General features: G+C 39.0%; 1 protein-coding gene across 1 annotated transcript in view; it reads left to right on the forward strand.

Moving 5' to 3' along the window:
- apba1a (amyloid beta (A4) precursor protein-binding, family A, member 1a) overlaps positions 1 to 23030 on the forward strand; it is a 28654-nt gene extending 5624 nt beyond the window's left edge. Inside the window, exons 2-12 of the mRNA XM_035657690.1 lie at positions 5886 to 5984; positions 6104 to 6143; positions 7007 to 7152; positions 14299 to 14331; positions 16585 to 16671; positions 17974 to 18159; positions 18342 to 18521; positions 18784 to 18996; positions 19599 to 19718; positions 19831 to 19971; positions 21065 to 23030. Coding sequence (XP_035513583.1) covers positions 5886 to 5984; positions 6104 to 6143; positions 7007 to 7152; positions 14299 to 14331; positions 16585 to 16671; positions 17974 to 18159; positions 18342 to 18521; positions 18784 to 18996; positions 19599 to 19718; positions 19831 to 19971; positions 21065 to 21136 — 1317 coding nt within the window. The 3' untranslated portion in view covers positions 21137 to 23030. The remainder of the gene's footprint in view (positions 1 to 5885; positions 5985 to 6103; positions 6144 to 7006; positions 7153 to 14298; positions 14332 to 16584; positions 16672 to 17973; positions 18160 to 18341; positions 18522 to 18783; positions 18997 to 19598; positions 19719 to 19830; positions 19972 to 21064) is intronic.
- Positions 23031 to 23464: the final 434 nt, after the last annotated feature.

The raw sequence follows: 23464 nt of genomic DNA on the forward strand, positions 1-23464 counted from the left end.
AAGCAGACAGACAGTGGTGGTGTTAGCGAATAATGTTTTATCCACATATTTCAGATTTTTTTTTTGACGTAACCATTTATGATTGAATCATCTCAACATCTTGACTTAAAGAATGGTCATGACCATAACATTATCTGTAGGTCTGCTGACTGAAATCTTGGATGAACCATTGAGTACAGAAGCCTGTGACATCATCCTGTGACAATGACGTATTTAGATCCTTCAGTAAAATAATACCACACAGTAAACAAATACTCTGTTAATATAAGAAGTTCTGAATTTTTCCTCAGTAAAAGTACGAATCAGCAAAGTAAAAAAGTTTGTATTATGTCTTTTACAATCTAACTGAACTAGTAACTTGAGATGTTTAATAAATGTGGTAAAGTAGTATATTTCCCTCTGAAATGTTAAAGAGTAGAAAGTAATAAAATGTTAATACTCAAGTAAAGTACAATTACATCAAAACTATAAATGTACTGTCAGGGTGAGCGAAATGTGTCACAACGTATGAGGTGAATGCTTTATTAAGCCACAATATATCTGAATACCATCAAACATAGGTCATTTCTTTTACATGTGATTGTGAAATTGTAAAATAGCTTCTGATGGCTTCTAATGTAAAGATCACTGCATGACTGCATACAACAGCCCCAGAGAAGCAGAGAGTAATGCATACTTTTTCTGTTTTAGTATCCCTCCTACAGTATTGGCACTAGTATTTATACTCAAGACAAGACTTAGTATTAGCTGTATTAATACATTTTGAGGAGTGATCTGCTCACCCCAAGTGAGTTTGACTGCTGCTAAACTGAACATAAAAAAATAATTATCCAAAGACAAATAAACAATTAAAAAACAATTAATGAATAATGAATGATGGTTTATTTGGGTGACCCTGGATCGGTTCTTTCAGGGAAATCAACAAATGTATAAAAACTCAGCATGATTCAGTTCTAACTAAAAAAAATAATAATTAATTAGAATTAGAATTACTGTAATTAGAAACCAACTTACAGTACATGGTTCTAGCAAACTTAACTAATTATATATGAGTGGCATTTGTTATGTCAACATAGCGTTATTATGGTGAAATAATGGGCAGAATATAAGTATTAGAAACCAGGGCCAGAATTATTCTCCAGGCCAATCACATTTTTGTCATTTCAGTTTCTTATTTTTTGCACCAGTTACAATGGCTTGATTAAAGGTCCCGTGTGTAACATTTAGGAGGATCTAATGGCAGTAATGGAATATAATATTCATAGGTATGTTTTCATTAGTGTATAACCTGAGTGTATGACCTGAATATAGCAGTTGTTTTGTTTTTGTCACCTTAGAATGAGCTGTTTTCATCTACAGATGCCATGGGTCGCCTTCCATGGAGTCTACCATGTTTCTATAGTAGCCCAGAAGGGACAAACCAAACACTGGCTCTAGATAGGGATGTTTGCATTTTCCGGGCATTTCGCCTCCACTGTACTTTCTCCTGTGCACTAGGAAGGGGAGGGTGAAGCGGGGGAGTTGGTGTATTATAGTTTTGCCAGTGGAGTGAGTGGTCTCTGCACCACAAACACGTGAGGCTAGTCTTTCAGATTTTCTTAATTTCCTCTAGTGGTATCCAGGAACATAGTTTCAGTTTTGTAAATCCAGGTTTGGAAATATCTGCTGCATGAGCACATTGTGCCTGGAAAGAGATGTTACTGTTGAATGTTTATATGTCCTTTTTCAGTGTTCTGCAGACCACAAATTGGATTAATACTATTACTCACTTTCATTGTATTGCAGTGGAGGCAGAAACCTCAGACACATACAGTGGGTACGGAAAGTATTCAGACCCCTTTAAATTTTTCACTCTTTGTTTCATTGCAGCCATTTGCTAAAATCAAAAAAGTTCATTTTATTTCTCATTAATGTACACTAAGCCACCCCATTCTTGACAGAAAAAAACAGAAATGTAGAAATTTTTGCAAATTTATTAAAAAAGAATAACCTGAAATATCACATGGGTCCAATTAAGGTATTCAGACCTTTGCTGTGACACTACATATTTAACTCCACATTGCTGTCCATTTCTTCTGATCCTCCTTGAGATGGTTCTTGCTCCCATTGGAGTCCAGCTGTTGTTTAATTAAACACTGACTTGGATTGATTTAGGGAAGGCACACACCTGTCTATATAAGACCTTACAGCTCACAGTGCATTTTCAGAGCAAATGAGAATCATGGAGGTCGAGGGAACTGCCCAAGAACTCAGGACAGAATTGTGGCAAGGCACAGAATCTGGCCAAGGTTACAAAAGAATTTCTGCAGCACTCAAGGTTCCTAGATGAAGTGGGCCATCCATAATCCTAAATAGAAGAAGTTTGGGACGACCAGAACTCTTCCTAGAACCTGGCGTCCAGCCAAACTGGTAATCGTTGGGAGAAGAGCCTTGTCGAGAGAGGTAAAGGAAGAACCCAAAGATCCACTGTGGCTGAGTCCCAGAGATTGCAGTAGGTGGATGGAGAAAGTTCCACAAAAAGTCAACCTATCACTGGCAGCCCTCACCAGTCGGGGGCTTTAATGGGTCAGGAGGGGGTGGCTGACGGAAGCCTCTCCTCAGTGCAAGACATGAAAAAGCCGCATAGAGTTTGCAAAAACACATGAAGGACTCCCAGACTATGAGAAAGAGATTTTCTCTGGCTCTGATGAGACCAAGATTGAACTTTTTGGCCGTAATTCTACAGCCGGTATGTGGGAGAAAAACACAGGCACATCTCTCACCTGCCAATACAATCCCAACAGTGAAACATGGTGGTGGCAGCCACTCATGCTATGGGGGTGTCTTTTCAGTGCAGGGACAGGACGAACACTGGTTGCAATTGGAAGAAATGTGATGAACCTGTGGCCAAGCTACACAGACACAAGAAATATCCTAGGAAGAAACAACCTCTTCCAGAGTGCCAGGACCTCAGGGATGGGCGGAAGGTTCACCTTCCAACAAGACAAATTGACCCTAAGCACACAGCTAACATAACAAAGGAGTTGCTTGAACAACTCTGTGACCATTCTTGACTGGCCCCAGCCAGAGCCCTGACCTAAACCCAATTTGAGCATCTCTGGAGAGACCTGAAAAATGGCTGTCCACAACGCTCACTCATCCAACCTGACAGAACTGAGAGGATCTGCAAGGAAGAATGGCAGGAGGATCCCCAAATTCCAGGTGTGAAAACTTGTTGATCCATTCCAAGAAAGACTCAATGGCTGTACTAGCTCAAAAAGGGGTGCTTATACTCAATACTGAGGCAAAGGGGTCTGAATACTTATGACCCATGTGATATTCAGTTTTTCTTTTTTAATAAATTTGCTAAAAATTTCTACATTTCTGTTTTTTTTTTTTCTGTAAGGGATTGGGGTGCTTACATTAATGAGAAAAATTGAGAAATTAATTGATTTTAGCAAATGGCTGCAATGAAACAAAGAGTGAAAAATTTAAAGGGGTCTGAATACTTTCCGTACCCACTGTATATCCAAACATTTGTTGAGATTGCAGTCTAGTACTGTATATATCCTGTAGACCCTATATCACATATGTATATTCATATTGCCTACTTGTTTTTTTGTATTTTTTATTACTCTATTATTTTTTACTTATTATTTATTATAGCTTTTTAAATATCATTTATTGTACTTTTTATTTTACTTTCTGTCTTATTTACAATTTTTGTCATATTGACTGTATTTATATGTACATGTAACTCCTTATGAATTAATTAGGTTTGATTACCAATGGTACAGTAATACTTTGTATCTGCAATTTTTTTTCATTTTGTACCACTCTAAATACCAATAAAGAGACCTAGAGCAAAAAACAAACAAAGTAATAGAACTAAAACTGCATGGAGGTACCACTACAGGGAATAAAATACAGAAGATGGACTAAAACAAATTCCCAGCCAACTACAACAAACATAAAACCTACAGTTTATCTGAGCTGTAGCCTACAAGCTGTTTCCTGCTGGTCAATGTTTCTGTGTTATGACATGTGCCGTCCTCTGTCCCACACGGAGGTGATATGTTGTGATGTTTTGCCTCTAAGCTGTGATTTGTCCTGTCTGTGTGTCTGTGTACCCTTTCAGCTCACCTCGTCACAGCTTGTGTGTTTGTGTTTTTGCTGTCTGACACACAAGACAAGATGAATTGTGTTGTGCAACTAAGGCTGTTGATGTTGGCTGCATGGGGCGCCTGCGTTGATCTGAGCGGTCCTGTCTTTCTGCCCTCTGTTAGCTTTAAATAGACTCTAAGGTGTCTTTCACACTTCCACACAGTTTGGTGCACAATTAAAGGCCTCTGTGCTGAGTTCAGATCGTTTTGACAAGTGTGAAGGCCTTCTCGGGTGCTCACCAAAAACTCCTTTAAGCATTCCAAAATGCCATGCTGTTTGAAGTGTCCTTAATTGGATTAATATCTACCTGTTAGACCCACAGTGTATACACCTGATCAGTTTCTTCTACAGCTTCCCAATGAGGCTTCCATTGCAGACCTGCAGCTCCTCCTTAATTTAACTTACTGCTGTTTGGTTAGTGGCACATGCTAATGCAATGAGTTTATATGCTAGCTATACCTGCATAGCTCGTTTGTCGTCTGTAGCTCTTGCAGGGATGACATATTTTTGTAGGCCAACCTGGAAGTTAGCATCCCCCTGGTTCCTTCAACAAACAACCTTAATTTTTTTGCCGTTTTTTAGCGTTTTTAACAAGGACATTTTCAGTGGTTTTCTTAGCGTTAAGATAGCTGTGTTTACAAAGTGGCACAGTTACGCAGGCTTTTAGATGTACTTCACCAACATTGCTGTACACAGGGTTTTACAAATACAGAGGTCCAAAAACTGAACTTCCAAGGAGTTTTTGGGCATCAAAGTAATTATTTTTAGACAATTATTTCATGACTTTTACTGTATATCCCTTAGAAGACATACCGGTGACCTCAGTGGGGGGTACAGCCATGCTGACCAGATGTGATGGTACTCAATAAGAAGTAAGGGTACTCAAGTGGACAAAATTAGAAGTGCCATTTCAGGCACTGCTGGTCACCCTCAAAGGTGTACTACTGTCTCTGCTCCGTGTTCGGCGCGCTGATGTTTAATGTCACTGACTGTAGTCTCATTTAGCCACTTGTTAGCAACCGCCTTTTTTAGGACACGTAAAGCATTAAAATTCACAGGTGGGGTATTACTGACGTATTTTATGTTGTAGAACTAAACATGAAAATCTCTTAAGCTTGTGTTAACCACAGAATTTATTTCAGCCATCTAACTGCGATGAATAATGGTAGCTGGCTAACAAAATGTCATCACAAAGTTGGGTCAAATGTGAGCGGAGTTGGTTGGCACTATGGTTAAACAATATTTTTTATCTTTAACTGTTAATATATATTTTTGTTAAAACCATTTTTGAAAGATTAAAAACAACGTATTGTAATTATTATTTTGATGGTCAGTGGCAAAACTAATTTGACATTTCTACTGATGAATTGCTTAAAAATGTTCAAAACGAGCAGAAATTGTATTAAGTGTTCATGTTTTCTGGTTCTAGTTTGCATTAAATATTCAAATTGTTTCTTTTGGTTGCTTCATTTTTTGGAACTATAGCATTTGAACTGGGCTGGTTGACACAAATGCCCAACATGACTTTAATCCATTTGTGTATAATCATAAATGATGCCAGAGAAATATGAAAGATGAGGGAAAACAGTGTGCCAACCAACCCCTGTCTCCCCTACATTCATTTGCTATGCATTTGGTAACACATTGTGCATTTGCGTTAAAGTGGTGCTTCGTTCTTATTAAGGATTTCAGTTCACAGAATGTATTCTGCTTTTCCCCCACTCTTCATTCCCTCCCTGCAGTCCCCTGGTTCAGGCTCTCCGTCTCCTCCAGGAGCAGAGTCATCCAGCAGACATCTGCTGCAGGATGACAGCTTTGAATCTTCTCCCTCTAGCAAAGAGGTGTGTTCAACATTTTACCATTCATTAGAATTCACTGTGTCTCATTCTCACTGTAGCACATCAAGTTGAAGTACTGTTTGAAAATAATAACTCTCCTCTCTTCTCTTTTTTATTAATAGTCCAGGAAAAGCCTTGCGTCCTTCCCCACGTATGTAGAAGGTGAGTGCTTCATCCTCTGCAGCAGAGGTTAAAAACTGTGCAGACTGGGAAGAGTTGATGGGGAGGTGCGGAGGGAGATGCTGCTTGAGGTGAAAGGGAAAGGTCAATGTCGCTGTCAGTTATTGTAGCGTAGCCAGCTGATCAGGCCGCTCACCAACAAGGTCAGCAGCTGAAGCAGTGGTGGGCCACACAGCTCTTGGAGTATGTTAAAGTAGCTTTTCTTTTTGTTGTGACAAGAACTATTGAAACCACAATTGCTTCCAGTCTGCCAGTAACTGTGAAACGCCACAGACAAACTTGAATATATGTTGTAAGACTGAGACTAACAGAAACTTGAGTGAATGAGTGGTGGGAAAAAAAAAAGATGTCAGAAGTGAGGCGAAGACATTCTATTCTCTATACAATCGGAGCTCTGCTGAAACATTCAACCTGGTAAAAATATGGAAAGCGGAAATATTTAAAGAGATCAAAAAATTCTTAATGGAAACAAACAACAAACCAGGGAATGCTCAAGAAGGGAATAAAGGTTGGATAAATCAAAATAAGAATGGATGCAGAAAAATCAAATGTTGACAAAGATTATCAGAATTCATGTGACTTTTACATCAGTCTGCAAAACGGGGCAGGAAAAGAATATAAGGGTGTGACCTTTTTCAGTTACATATTCTTCCTTATTCCTACTGATACCTACAACCTACTACCTACCTACCTACTACTACCTATTCAGCTCATTCTCCCAACTGGTGACTATGATCCATTGTTAATATAATAAATATCGATTAGCGCAGCTTACTATATTAATCTCTACGTGTGTGGGGAAACATTGTGTTATATGGTGAGACTGAACCGCTCCCTCCCTCCAGTCCCAGGCCCATGTGACCCAGAGGACCTGATCGATGGGATCATCTTCGCTGCCAACTACCTGGGCTCCACCCAGCTGCTGTCGGACAAGACGCCGTCCAAGAACATCCGCATGATGCAGGCGCAGGAGGCCGTCAGCCGCATCAAGGTGAAAGCACACCGTACACGCTCTTGGAAGTCAGCAGATTGCACATGTATTTTTAAAAAGCACCTGTTTCACACAGCTGCATTTTGGTTTTGAACTGGTACCAAATGAATAGACAATAAATGATGTAAGCACAGTTTTACATCATACTGCGCCTCCAGTGTTTTCATGTTTTCTTCATTTTTTAAACCCTATTTTCCCATTATTTTCTGATTTACCATCATACCTAATTATGACTGAATTCATTTGTAATTATTTAATGATTCTTTGAAAACAGTACTGCCATTTGGTACTAGTTATAATAAAGTAGGGACAATGTTGTGAGATAGTGCGTATTGTAAGTGCCATTTATTTAATAGTGTATTGTGTCCCAACCGATCCAGGCATATTTTACTGCAGTGGTTCCCAACCTTTTTCCTTCAGGGACCCCTTTCTGTCATTGAGTAAACAGACGACCCCTGACTCAGAGACTCATTTTATGGATATTTCATATTATAGTCAATGTATAACAATAACAGTAGAGAAAAACTGATAAACTGTACAATGAACCCAAACAGTGAACACAATAACTGCAGGAAGGTTGTGTAAAACGAGCGATATTGAGGAATTTTGAGCTGATTATTTCCTGTGAACATTGATCAGAGATGAGTTTTACTGATTTTTTAATAACTTTTTATACAATTCTGTGTCTGTATTGTGTTTTTTGTATTTTTTAAGCAGTCATACATACTATATGAACGAATGAAAAATACAATTTCATTTAGATTTCCTTACAGAAATGAACAAAAAGCTAAGATATAGTCCTGTTGTGTATATTTTTAAAGTTTTCTTATACCTCTTAAAATCAAGAAGGGCCTCACACCCCCCTGGGTTGGGAACTACTGTTTTAGTGGATCAGTTTTGGTTAAAAGGAAGAAAATCCAGTCCTTTCTTTTCTTTACTGTTTTTCCTGTTTCTTTATTTAATCTACTTTGTTTCTTTACTGAACTGTGTTTGCCCACCTCAGCCTGCTGCTGTTGAAGCACTTCTCTCCTCAATGACAGCCGGCAGTACACAGCGAGCATTTCACTGCGTGAGAGTTTAAAAAAAAAAAGTGAATGTGAAGATATGTGATTATTTGATATTATTTGGCCGTACCGGTACATGGATTCACTAAGGTCCGAAGCAAAATGCTCTCAGAATAACAATTACTGCTCTCAATTGAATAATGTTTTTTTAGATCCCTGCTTTTAAGGTCTGTCTCTCCCACACAGCTATACAGCTACTGTATATTTTCATTAAACGGTGGTATATGGCTTTGTTTGTGGGCGAGAGACAGAGCTTGAAAGCAAGTGACTCATGCCAAAAAACAATATTGAATCAAGAGCACAAATTAATTATTCTGTGCACACAAATGATTTAAGCAAGTTGGGGGTATTTTCTTCTATGACACCCCCCAGGCTTTAATACATGTTAATTAAGTGAGTAATTTGATGACAGGACAAAATTAAACTTTGTCAGTTGAAGCCGGTGTTAGCCAAAGATTTGTGAGGGTAGAAGCGCCACCACTCTGTAACACCACTCTGTAACACCACTGTACAGTCAGAGTGGATTGAGTGTTTCTGTAGTTCCAACTCCCAACATTTAAACCAGTGTACATTTAAATGCAGTTAGTGACTTTCAGTTGGCTGGTGTCAAAGCTAATATGTTAACATAATAATGCATGATGATAGTAATGTGTATCGTCTTACAGAGTTTGGCCCAGTAAAGCTCTATGGATATAAACTGTTTAATGTTCATGTGTTTACCTGTGACTCTTTCACTCCCCTCACTCCCGTCCTGTCACATGACCAGGGTCCACCTGTCCTCAGTGCCCCCCAACCCCAACCCCATTCTCCCACCATTTGTTCAGTCAATATTCCACAGTGACGCAGCATTTTTCAGCCTGTGATAAACACACAAAGCCTTCAGCCACACACACACACACACACGCACAGAGCAGCAGTAAGACATTGTTGTACCTTGTTACTGGTTCAATCAAGCTCAATATTAGCTGTTGTATCTCATAAGACAAAGTTAGATAGATTTCCTTAAAACCAGATTACTTTTCTAATGCAAAACATGTGACAAGATCATTTTTGTTTCAGACAAAAATAAGACTAATTTCCCAGAAACAAAGCTTCTTTACTTTCTTTGAAGGCAGAATCATTATTCCTATTACATCAGTCAAAAATCTGGTTGTCACTTTGATTGATAACTTTCATTTGAAAAACACATTGAGATCATTCTTCCATATCCACCAGAGTCCCTACATTCCCCCACATACACCCAACAATAAGCACTCCACTGGCAGCAGGGCATTTTCATTTGGAGCTCCACATTCTGTGAAATAATTTACCAGAGTCGATCAGAGAGGCAAACACCAATGAGACCTTTAAATCTATTTTCATGTGCTTGCAGATTAATAATTTAATCCTGACTGTGAAACCTGTACCTTTCTAAACATTGGTTTAACAATCTTTTTATTTATAATCTGTACTACAAACCTTGTGATATCCTTCTCTTTAAGTAAACTTACTACAGTCTACTATGCAAAGAGATTATTATAAATCATAATATATTCATCATTATTATATTTATGATATGTATGTATTTGTCATTACAGGGCACCCTTAAGCTTCATATGTATTAAGCAGTGTCAGGTTTAATTTCTCTTGGTTTATAACAAACCAAATTTCATGAAAATTGGTTCAGAATTTGTTTCAGAGTTTGTAGTATAGTCTGAATGTCTCAGTATTGTTATCTAATGGATCTTGACGCACACCAAACTACACTAAAATACTTTTTCTTTCAAACAATGGTCACTAAAATTTTCAGGTAAAAGGACCTTGACATTTTAAAATTCTTCCATACAGCACAGGTTTTCTTCTTGTGTGAGTAGAGCTGACAGGAGGAGTATTAATTTACACAGAACACATAGTGAATGAGTCCTCCCTCCAACTGATGAATCTAAATAGTAAATAGTCTGATCATTGATGTTAGCCATCATTACCATCTGTCTCTGTGCAGCCAGTCTTAGGACTCTGCAGCATGAGCTGAACTGTGTGGTGGCGCACAGAAAGTGCTGAGAGTCAACTTCTCATTCTGTTCTGGAGCCAAAACAACAGAGACACCTGCTGGTAGAGAAAGGCTAATGAAAATACACTTTGACTTCTATTACCTTCCATGGTGACATATGCAAAGGCTCGTACTATACCATGAGTGCATAGAGTTTTAGTATGAGCAGAGAATGAACACTGACTGAATTCCAGAGTGTGTTGGCTGAGGCCCGGCTGCGTTGGCAGGAAGTATTTTCCAGCCAGATGGTGGTCAGGGCAAATGGGCTCCCCTCTCTTCAGCTGTGGGGCAGTCAGAGGGTGAGGGGGTTAATCAGACAGCCTTTGAGGGGTTGTGAGGTTTAGAAACCCCCTCAGTGTTCATTCTAAGATGTTAATCTGGGAACTTGCAGGATGATCACGGTAAACCGGACTGATCAGCTCATCGACATAATCTGTAGATACAAAATGAATCAAGATGCTGCAGCTGCACGGCCTCCCAGGTCGGGCTAATTGTGGAGAGCTGACATTTTCCACTGTGTTCTGGCCCATATAGGAGCCCTCGCAAATACCCAGAAGTCGTACCAGTACAGTATACTTGGCCAAATGTGGTGCATCATTTATCACAGGTCTGGCATGAGTGAGAGTTTAGGCCTCTGTTGGGTTCAGGACTTTGACTATATGGGCCCTGTATTCTCCAAGTGTCTTCAAATCCCTTCTAGGAATCTTGCTGAAAGGCCTAAAAACCAGTCCTAGCTCAGAACTAGCTTTCTGCAGGAGAAAGACCACTGCTTCTAGGAGAGAGTGTGAGTAAGGCTTTTACAACCCTAGCAGTTGCAAAGTAGACATTATGGCTAATATACAGCTATAACATTCTATTATACACTGGACATTCCATTATTATTATTGTTACTATTATATAGTAACTAAATAAGCTGTACTACTGTCAGTGTTGACCAAGTTACTCAAAAATTTTTATGTATTACTCATTACTCTTTTTAAAAGTAATGTAATTACTTATTATGCCGTGCCAACAGTGTTAGTTACACTACTTCCCACAGAATTGGTAACTGTGTCCCTTCTGCCTCAGAGTCAGACTTGCGATGATTGAAATCCAGTTCAGTTTGTTAAAATCAAAGTAAGGGAATATTTCCAGCAGCTGAATGTAAGAGTTTCCATCTTCCAAACTAATTTCCTCCACGATTACAGAAATTAACCCAAGGACGTGATTGGATTGTTGGATTCAAATCAATAGAGGGGTGACAACAAAATTAATGTTACTAAATGTAACTAATTTACTATTAGTTAGGGGGGGTAACTGTAATATTATCACTGATATTTACTAGTAATTAGTGACACCATTAGTGTTACTGTTGAAAGTAATATTATTACTGTAATAATATTATTAATAATACCTTACTGCCCAACACTGGTTACTTGAACAATAAACAATAATAATACAAAAACATTATTTAACTTAAATCTAATATTACAAATGTAATAAAATGTAATATGAGATATGACTATATTTCATTTCATATTGTAATATAACATATGACATTACAGAAATTTCCTACATTTTCCCCACCTGTAAGGGCAGATAACTAGGAGTGTAGCTGAAAGGTGAAGAGTGGTCTATATGCAGAGATGCACTGCAGACCAGGGAGGGTTTGCAGCATCATCGCTGTGTGTGCAATACTTCCCAATATATGCACAGGCACCATTAGAAGCACTGTAAAACAATGCAATTGGGTGGGGCTGACCCAAGTAGTATACTTGTATATGAGTATACAGTTATTATTATTTTTATTATTATCAATTGTATGTGCATGTATTAAGCAAGTGGCCATTGTTTACAGCCAACTGCATATTTCTTATTGTTAAATACAGTTATGAGATTGAGGCTATTTCTTTATTTAGCATTGTAATTTCGCATTACCTGGATAACTCAGTGGCCTTTACTGTTTGCCTTTATATGTAAAACCTACACCCAAAACTGTGTACTGCATTTTGAATTTAACCACTGGCACAGTATTTTAAACCATTACTGTCAGAGAACTACAACATGCCATCAAAATGTACTTTGTGTTATATCCTCCTGACACTCAGGAGAAAAATAATTTAATATTTAGATTTTTTAAAACATAATTTGGTCAATGTGGATGTAAAAAAAACATTGCAAAACTGTCAAAATTGTTATTTGTTTTTATAACACGTCCTTTGTAGTGGACATTGGGTCTGTCTGTTCCACAGTAAGTATAGCAACCTCTCCTGCTGGTGGCCTTGAGATTATACAGGGTTTCCTCATGTCCTTGAAACCTGGAAATTTAGAGACTAGTTTTCTAGTCATAGAAACAGCTGGAAATGGATTAAAATGTTAAAATGTCCTGGAAATAATAAAATAAATAAATAATAAATTTTAATTGTATTTTAGCCTGTGCTGTGGCCAATTAAATGTTACAGTTATTGTAATCAATTCAGAAAGCAGAACAAAAAAAACCTGCAGCTGAGTGATGTACTGTATTGTTAAGAAAAACTCATGAAGAAAATGTCCTGGAAAGGTCCTGGAAAAGGATTTCTTAAAAAGTGTGGGAAACCTGTTTAATAAATGCAGGATGGTACGGACAGTCCACTTCCTTTTGCAGACATTGTATATAGGCTGTGGTCCAACAGATCAAAATCTTTTCTGCCTCACTTTAATGCTCTGTTTCCTGAAGTATGGAAAATGGTTGAAAATGAGAAGAAGCAAGCCCCACAGTCTCCGTCTAAGGACATGGGTTAAAATGCGTATTTTGAAAGGCTTAAAATTAACATACATTTCTAAAACTTTAAACGTGCTACAAGGAGTTTTTTACTGGTTATGAAACAGTCTTAATTTAATACTGATGCCTCTATATTGCTATTGGCTATTTCTATAGAGTTATTCTTAATGCCTGCCACCAGATTAGATTCCCCTTGAAATCAATTAAATGAGGTGACAGAAAAACTACCGCTTTTGTCCACAGTGGTCGCCAAAACAACACAAAATGAAAGTTCCTTGTTGCTGCTTTAATGTAATATAGTTAAGACTCCCCTTATGAAGAACAGAAACAATATATCTTTACAAATTTGACCACTTATCTGCCAAACACATTTTTGCTGCCATTTTGAAAAGATAGATACGCTCTGTTACCCACACTCCCATGTGTATTACATCACTAGAAAGCCCAGGATGTCCTTTTATGTTAGGACTCAAATAGACTGCATGCATGGTCTTTAAAATAAAGGTCTTAATGTTATGTCCTCCACAGAGGAAAGATGAGAATTGCTGGGTCTTAGGAGGCTAAAACAGTTACATTACGCTCTGTCCTAGGAGGAGTAGTCCTTCTCTTGCTGAAAGTCAGTGTAGGAAACTTCCTCGCTCCCTTAGGCCTTTTCCACCCATAGTGAACCGGCTCCAGTTCAAGCACCTAGTTTTGAGCCGTTCGGAGCATTTTGAGCTAAAATAAATTGTTACCACAGCACTGAAAGATTGTGATGAGCCTGAAAAATAGAAAATAGAAATAAATGACAAAACTGTAAGCTAGCTGTGCCTATTACAAGAAAAATTACAAAAAATTAGTGAGTTTGTCTTAAATGAAGGCCCGAGAAGCATTCTTATGTATTTTTAGCATTATTTATTAAGCAATTAACTTTTTTTGCACTGTGGAAGATTTTTTGGGGGAAAACACTCTTGCTCAGTTTTGGTCTGAGTTAGGACTAGTCCTAGTGTCACTTTCAGTTCCTAGTAGTGATTATGTAATGCTCTATAAACACAGGTCCAGGTTGAGTTTCTGATATATATAAAGACATCCGCACCAGTTGTGACGTCCATAACACACACATGCATACAGTAACATACAAACAACCTGTACATGAACACACAATGTGAACCAAAATAACAGTGTACAGTACAATGGCGCTACAGATTAAGGTTATTATATCTGACATTCAGTGAAGACCCCGTCCCTGCCTCCCTCCCTGTGATCCAGTCGCTCTCTCCTGTGCACTGCTCTAACCCATTACTCTCCTGTCTGCTTTATTCCATGCCTGGCAGACGGCCCAGAAATTAGCCCAGAACAGGAAGAAGGTGCAGTACCTACATATCCGTCTCGTCCTCCACACTGCCGAGCACAGCCTCTCTTTTTCCTCTGCTTGGCTCTATGTCTCTTTCTGTGTCTGTCTCTGTATATCACTGTCCTCTCCTTTGTCTCCTCTTCTGTCATTCTGATGAACTGTTGGCATTTTCCTGAATCCAGCAACCAGCTTTGTATTGTTCGAGGTGATGTTCATTGTTTCGGTCCCTCCCTCGGGTCTCCAGTCCCCTCGCCATTTTTTCATCCCATGTCAGACATTTTATTCCGTCCATAATTTGGAACTCGTTTTTGTCAGACTGGTTGACTGCTTGCCATGGAAGGGATCCAGTTTGCTGGATGCAGGAAACAGCTGTAATCTTTCTGACACTGTGAGGTCTCGCTGGGTTTGTGGTCGTATTCAATGTGCTTTCTCTCTCTGCTGCTGGTTCTGTATTTGTAGTGGTACTTTGTATGACTATGCATAATAACCTACACGCTCTTGTTTGCTAACCTACCGAGAATCAAATGATAAAATGTAATGTTAAATCATCTCTGTGTGTCTAGTATAGGCAGAGGTCCCACAGCTGTGCTCATGTGTAATTCAGCTTTAAACTCAATGCTAATGTCAGCATCACAATGACAATGATAACATACTGATGTTATGTCTGCAGTGGTGGAATGTAAATAAGTACATTTACTTAGTACTCTACTTAAAGCTGCAGTAGGTAACTTTTATAAAAAAAAAACTTTTTGTCATATTTGCTGAAACTTTAATCTGTGAAAAAATCAGGATCCTGTGGCTCCTCCTAGTGCTCCTAATGGCATTTGTAATAATCCACTGGGCTTGAACGAAAACAACCAATCAGAGCTGAGAAAGATAGACAGACACTTTGGGTTGGTGGCTTGAAGATAGCTCATTGTTGATGGAGCAAAGTAGCAAATTGGTGTTACTGTGACTACTTTTTACTACATTTTTTATACCTAACTCCACAACCATAACATGTAACTGTTGGTTATTTACTTTGATTTTAGCATTTATAATTATGTGTTCTTGGGGATTGAACAACCAAACTTTATCACTTTAAGGACCCCCACAATAGATCCATATTCGACCATAGACCCCCTATTAGAGAGGATTTTGTCTTAAGGAATCCCCACACCCTAGTTTGAAAACCACTAAATTAACAGTTAAATTTAGCTCCACCTTAATCTGCTACAACATTAAAATGAGTACTAATTACAAAAATATAATAATATAATTTCAGTCAGACAGCTCGTGTGGAATAGATTATTATGTGAATGTAGAAGAGTTGATATTGGTATGATGATAACTTCCCCTTAGGGGACTCAGACCTCAGATGCTAGGCTGGAAGTGGAGCTTTTGAAGTGCTATTTGAACTATATACTATATAATATGACACTGAAAAAAGGGCCATGCCATCTTTGTACTAAGCTAGGCTAAACTCGCCCTGGATCTCTTTACCTGACGTACAGAGATAAAACTGAACTTGTCATGTGACTCTGGGTAGGACAGCAGCAATTATATTCCCAAAATGTTGAACTATTCCTTCCTTACTATAACAGTCATGTGGCATACTAACTACATGCACTACTTATCACTGTATAGCCTCTGCAGTTAGCACATGTAAAGTGTCAGGTTGGCATACTGTATTATTATGATAATAACTTAACACAGTAATAACACAGTTCTGTGATTCTGGTTTTCAGTGACTGGTTATGTACTGTACAGTACATTCAAATGTAACCAGTATTGTTTAGTATGTTCTGTTAGCTCATGCATAATTTGAGAACACAAATTACTAATTTATGTGCACAAATTTCCCCCTTTACACAGACTTACTGGACTCCGTGGTTTTCATAGGGAAGGAGATCATAAAGCTCTTAAAGACTATGGTCCTCCTGACAATCTTGCATACATAATGTAATAGTCTTTGCTTTGTTCTACAGTTACATAGTCAGTGTTTAGGTCCCACACCTCTCAGCAAAAATATACAGAATGAGTGCAGACTTTTCTCTTAGTCAATTTTGGGGTTTATGGATCAGAAATTGTTATTAATTTAGCAGCTGTTTTATCTTTCAGTATGTTTTCTTTCACTGTGTGCCCTGGCTGTAATGAGACGGTTACTGACCCTGGAATATGTATGCACTAACGTTTTGGCCTTTTCCTGCCTGGATGAATGTTTTATAAATGTGTGTCTAATATTGCTATTGTCAATGTGGCTGTGTATGTGTATGTGTGTGTGTAGGCCTCTGAGGGCGAGCCTCAGCCCATGACAGAGGTGGATCTCTTCATCTCCACCCAGAGAATCAAAGTGCTCAACGCTGACTCCCAGGTATTCACTCTCATTGACATACAACACAGTAAGGACCCTCATGTCACCAGCTATTCTAATATAACCAGAGCACAAGATCAGCTAAAAAGTGAACTCCAGTTCACAGAGTTTGAGAGTTCATTCAGGAAGTAAAGTCTTTATGGTCAGGAAATAACTTCTGAAATGTTGCAACATCGATTTGAGTTTACAATCAGTGCATGTACTGTGAAATATGTATCATAGCAGGGATAAGAAGCTCTTGATAGAAATGCCAGCCATAACTGATACAGTTATAGAAGTGATATGCATAGCCCTTGATGGGATAAATTGTTGATATGAGTGCAGAAAAAGCAGCAGCATACCACCGAACTGTAGATGATATATTTTTCTGTATTTAAAACTTTTCAATGAGTCTGCTGTTGACCTTACTTCACATCCTGACACAGGCTATCTGCCGGTCTAAATAAACAATGATTTCATTCTCGACAAATTGAAACAAAAACAAGACTGAGAATCTCTAGTACCATGGTTGCAGACCTCTGATTTTATGTAAATAATAATAATAAATAATTCACTTGCCACTAGAGCACCAGCATCTCAGGCCAAAATGGAACAAAAATTAAATAAAACTCACCAAAATCGTCTCTTTTAGTCTTGAAGATGGCTGCAATGGCCACAACATAAGATAACATGTATCCTTGGGGATAAATGCTTCTTTCAAATTATGTCAACTAAAAGTGCTTGTTTTTGCCACTGACAGGCTCAGACTGTTATTCTACGTGTCTGATAACATTATGGAAACATAACCAGAAACAGCCCTAATACCTCTATCACTTTCATTCTCTGCTCAGGACCATGACTCCACTATATCTTTATTATGACTCTTTATTGGTTAATCCTTCCATTCATTTATCCAGCCATTTTCTGCTGCTGTCATTGTTTAATGATTGATTAAAGATATCATTAGAAATTATTGATAAAGTACAGCTGGGAAGGAGTGATGAAAGTGTGATGTAAATGTCAGTAATTGCATGCACAAATTCAGGCCATATAATCCCTACTGATTTTAATTGATATCTTTGGTTAGTATGACAGTGAAACAGAAATCACATAAATTGCATTTTATGTGATATTAGAAAGGTCTTAGCCTTTACAAGCAGTGCAGAAAATGTGCATCATGCACACATAAACATGACTGTGTAGTCAAGAACAACTATATCAGTCTTTTCCTGATTTGTCCTCAAGTGGATGTGTTGTGTGGCTGTCCAGGTTGTTTGGGTTAAATTTGCTATGTTTGGTTACTTTTGGTTGTCTAACTTCCAGGAGACCATGATGGATCACCCTTTGCGGACCATCTCGTACATTGCTGACATTGGCAACATTGTGGTTCTGATGGCCCGGCGTAGGATGCCTCGGCCTGACTCTCAGGAGAATGTGGAGGCTTCAGACCCAGGACAAGACAGCAAGCGCCAGTACAAGATGATATGCCACGTGTTTGAGTCTGAGGATGTGAGTCCAACAGAAGTTACATGATGGCTTTTGTCAGATCATTGCAGTTTTTGTTAGTTATATCAGCTGTGAAATTAACTACATATAGTTAGTTTTTTAATAGTTAAAAAAAAAACCTGGGCTGTTTAATTTATTTGAAAAATTGTATGTCTGCCATTTCTACCTCTACCTATCCTGTCTAGGCCCAGTTGATTGCCCAGTCCATCGGGCAGGCCTTCAGTGTGGCTTACCAGGAATTTTTACGGGCCAATGGCATAAACCCTGAGGACCTGAGCCAGAAGGAGTACAGTGACCTGCTCAACACTCAGGACATGTACAATGATGACCTCATTCACTTCTCCAAGTCTGAAAACTGCAAAGATGTAAGTAGGACTGTGTATCATTTAAACATGTTTTACTGGTTTTTTAAAAGGAATTTGTTCTTTAATTAAGTCATACACTGCTCAAAAAGTGAATGATCATTTTCTGTACCACTTCAAGTGGTTCATGCAGTGCTGCTAATCAGAACTTTCAGATTCTACTTTTTACAGTTATGATTTCATGTCTTTGCAGTATGATATGTAAAAATTAAAAGTAACTTATGACTGACTTTAAAATGGTTGTTTTTGCCTGCTGTGACCTCAGGTGTTCATAGAGAAAGCTAAGGGGGAGATTCTGGGTGTGGTTATTGTGGAGAGTGGATGGGGCTCCATCTTGCCCACTGTCATCATTGCCAACATGATGCATGCTGGGCCAGCTGAGAGGTCTGGCAGACTGAACATAGGAGACCAGATCATGTCCATCAATGGGACCAGTCTAGTGGGTCTGCCACTGTCCACCTGCCAGAGCATCATTAAGGTATGTGTATGACATGGATATTGTAAATGAAGATGCAGCACAGGGACAAAGTAATTGTGTACCACTGCACAGACCCTGGGTTCACTGTGGTTGGCTATACCTCCTGCTTGGTTGTGGCATGTATGCTACCTGTTCAGAAATGCAGTGAGGACCGATAATACGAGTCCAGCTTACCACAGCTGGTTGGGCTTTATGAAAGGTGTAACTGTGTGTTGTCACCAAACAAAAATCATAATATGCCATGGCAGCAAATTATATTGCAGAGAGGGAGCATATTTCAGGAAAATGAAATGAGACCTAGAATTGATTTTTGAGGCAATCCAAACATTCAATCATTGGCTGTTGAAGAGACAGGATAGGCTATTTTCCAGGTAGGAGGAGAACCAGGTTAGGACAAAGCCAGACATTCTGATCCAGTATTTTACCCTACCAATAAGAATACAATAGTATAGCAATAGTATGATGCTGATGGAAGCCAGATTACATTTTTTCATTAATACAATTATGATCAATCTAAAGTTGTTGCTTGGCAATTACTTTCTTTGGAGTTTTAGAATAAAGCATTTGACATTCCACTGATACCATATGCTTTCTTTATGCAGGGTCTGAAGAACCAGTCACGGATCAAGATGAACATTGTCAGATGTCCCCCAGTGACCACTGTCCTTATCAGACGGCCAGACCTCCGCTACCAGCTGGGCTTCAGCGTCCAGAATGGCATTGTCGGTAGCACTGTGGTTCTGCTCTCTTTTTATGTCAAATGATACTTGCAGTTCTGTTAAACTGCTTGAGTAAAACTTGTTGTGTGAAAGAACTGATCTGCCTCTTTAACAGATCTGTAGCCTTATGCGTGGGGGCATCGCTGAACGAGGTGGGGTCAGAGTGGGTCACCGCATTATCGAGATCAACAGCCAGAGCGTGGTGGCCACGCCCCATGAAAAAATTGTCCACATTTTATCCAACGCTGTGGGAGAGGTGAGATGTCACAATGGACACACACACATTAAAGATACTGCATGCAAGTAAGATTTTTGATACTTACCAAAGCACTCCTGCCACTTTCACCACATGAAAGAACTAAGGGGAAATAAGTGGCAGTTATCATTCAGTTTCTGCTCTGTATGACCATATGATTATTAGAGTTATAAGCAGTGAATCTCACAGCTCAGTTGCTAAGCAGAAGAAACGGCATCAAATGTCTCCTAATTGGCTTTGCTGTAAGGACTTCTCTCTTGGACTCTTCCAACTGTGCTGTTTTGCTTGGTTATAAACAGCAACAGCAGCTACATGACACCAACGATGCATGCCAGTGCACCCAGTGCAAGCAGCTCAACACTTAGTGCAAGCTTGAATACAACATCCTGACCTCCCAGTTTAGAGTCCCAGGTCAGAAGAGTTCGAAACACACACTACTGTTCAGACGTTTGGAATCAGTTTGGATGTTTTTATAGATGAAAATAGTCCCCAACTAATTTCCTCTTGTTTAAGTAACATTTCCTAATCAAAACTTTAAAAAAAATAATGAAACTAGCTGTTTTTAAAGATTTCCATCTTCCGTAAGAACCAATGGGCTCTGGACTGAGAGCCACAGAGAGGGACTAACACACTGTTGGTTTTGCTCTTTTCATGGAGATTTGTTCACTACTGTATCATTCAAATGTAAAATAATGCCAGCCTTAAGTGATTAGTAACAATGTAAATGATTTTTAGCATCAAAAATGTGTCCTCTGCTCAATGTATGTTTAAAGAAAAAATACATTTAAAATTGTAATCCTGCTAATAATCCACATATGTAATGGACTACAGTTACCTTATTTTGTATCCTGATCATGTAACTGTACCCTGATAAGGGTACATCCTAATTAAGGGACCCAGTTAACTGGGATAAATACTTCACCATACACTACCAAGCCAAATGTATAAAAACAAAGTGCCAAGTGGGCTAGTGTACGCTGGGATGTCTGAACTGGCAACAGTGAATGCTAGCCTTTGGCACTTCATATTCAAAGGCATTTACTATTAATAATTGAATGAACTGAATGCTTTGTTCTGTTTGTGACTGTCTCAGATCCACATGAAGACGATGCCTGCAGCCATGTACCGCCTGCTGACCGCCCAGGAGCAGCCTGTTTACATTTAACAAGACAAAGCCCTGACCTCACACGCCCTTTAAATCTCCCGCAGTCACCGTCACTCCCCTAGCCGACCCCCTCTGCTCAGCCCAGTGCTCATCCTGTACCCTCCTGCCCACAGCTGATGGACCATAGTGAGTTGTCAGTAGGACTGTTCCGTTGCTCAGCCTCGTCTTCAAGTGACAATAACATAGAAACCCAAATGATCCCATCTGCATTCACTAAAAGATTTGTTTATGTACTTTGGCTGAAGGTGCAATTAGTGATGTGTACACCTGATGCATTTTCAGCAGTCCAGAATCCTAAAATCTTATTCCTGGTTCACTTATTTCACATTTTCAATCTCGGGAGCACTATGAAAATTGTCTATCTTTAATGTTCAGTTTAGGCAACTAAGACAGTTTGGTGACAAATTTGGTCATTGTTAAATAAGAAAGATGAAAACTCTTTACACAGTAGAACCCTTATGTTAGGAAGATGGGAACTGAACCCTGATTGTGGACTTGAAGGCAATCCGCACATGCAACCCTGACTGTGCTTTCTGCCATGCTGCTATTTCAATGGCAGAACACTGCCTGTGTTAGTTGTTTATCCTCCACCAAATCATTTATGTGAAAAAATCTTTTTTGTTGTTGTTCTATGGGCATTTTATACACTCATGTTGTAGCCACATTTCATGGGACCAAACTTGCTTTCGCTCTCAGCTCTTCTTCCTGCCACTAATCCACTCAATATACTCTATGTTGGTGTTCTTCGCACAGCCCAGAGCTCTCCACAGAGGGCGTATGTGAATCTCGCTGACAAATGAGTGTGTGCGCACATGCCCCCCCCCCCTCGTCACATTCCACACGTTCGCTGCATTGTCGAAGAGTCGACACTGCAGCTCCATTTTTGCACTTCCAACATTTCCGACAGGAAAGCTTTTCAACTCTGCTGTAGTCGGTTCTTACAGTAGTTGTTGGCTGTACATAGCACCAGTAGTAGCTCCAGTCAGCATGTAATAACCCCATTAAACTAATACCCCTCTTACACCACACACCACAGTCCAACCAGTGTGTCCAAACATAAAGCTGACTCACATAAGACTCTGTTACGCCAAACCTGATGACCTACAATGTCCCTGTATCAAGGTGTTTGCACAAGATGCAGGAATGACTCGCACAGGGCCTATCGTTGTCTAAATTACCTCAGGCTGATAAATATTTGAATTTCAGTTCCTTTCTTCCCCTTAAATTGAAAAAGGGACGTAAAACAACACACAAACACTTCCAGGATACCGAGGCTTAATTATTTGGCTTCTATAGAAAACTGTTTATTGCTGGTTGGATGATGTAAATAATGTGGAGTGAGCTTGGTACAACATGGTACCCTGTGGATGTACAAAGCACCATACTGCACAGTGTACAATGCATAGTTGGTTTCCTCAACACAGGGTTTGGGGGGTTCTCCACTGCCTAAAGTGGGTTCAGTAAATAATGCTTGTAGCAAATACAGTAAACATACAAACTACTTAAAGGAATGGCGTGTATGGCATGAACAAACTTAAAGGCCAGTCCCTAAAATAAATATCCACAGCACTAATTCCATCAGTACAATAGTCAGGTCATACTGACCACTCTGCTTCTCTTAAAAATACTGCTCTTCTTTATTAAATAATTTCAGTTAAGATACTGTCAATGAAATGTAGCATTGCATATATTTTACATTAAAAGTCTACTTGGGAAAGGAGGGATTATGCCCTTTGAGCCACTGCAAGGCTTTTAATGTTAAACATTAATTTAGGATTTGTTCGTTGACGGTAGCTTAAAGTTTTTCTTCTCGTTCCTGCAGTTGGATGTTTGATCTTCACTGTGCAGAATGATGTCTGTGCAGAGTTTGACACTAGAAGGATGTTTTCACATTCATCTGCTGAAAGTTGGAGATTCTCGGACATTTAACATCTGATTTTAAGGGTTGGGGCCTATGAGCATGATTTGAGTCCTGGTCCAGTATGCAACTTGTACAGTGTAATCCACCAGTGCACATCCACTGAGAATGGACTTTACAGTGAAGGAGGTGTGTCCAGCAGGAAAACTTTAAAATGAACAACATTTGTATATTGATACATTCTGAAATTTTTAATGAGAAGGAATAGAGGACTTTTTATCGATCTTAATGTGAAAATTATCCTTTTTTGCAGTAAAAAAAAAACAAAAAACTGTTGTACTGATGAATTAGTGCTGTGGAAATGGACAGTACACTGAATTAAACAAGACAGGTAAAGATAAATATGAAGGAAGTGGTGAGTTAGCATTAAAAGCAAATTAATAGAGGAGCTAATCCAAAAACAGGGAGGC

The sequence above is a fragment of the Morone saxatilis genome, unplaced genomic scaffold, assembly GCF_004916995.1.
Source record: "Morone saxatilis isolate NCDOM2014 unplaced genomic scaffold, NCSU_SB_2.0 Contig16, whole genome shotgun sequence".
NCBI classification, from domain to species: domain Eukaryota; kingdom Metazoa; phylum Chordata; class Actinopteri; family Moronidae; genus Morone; species Morone saxatilis.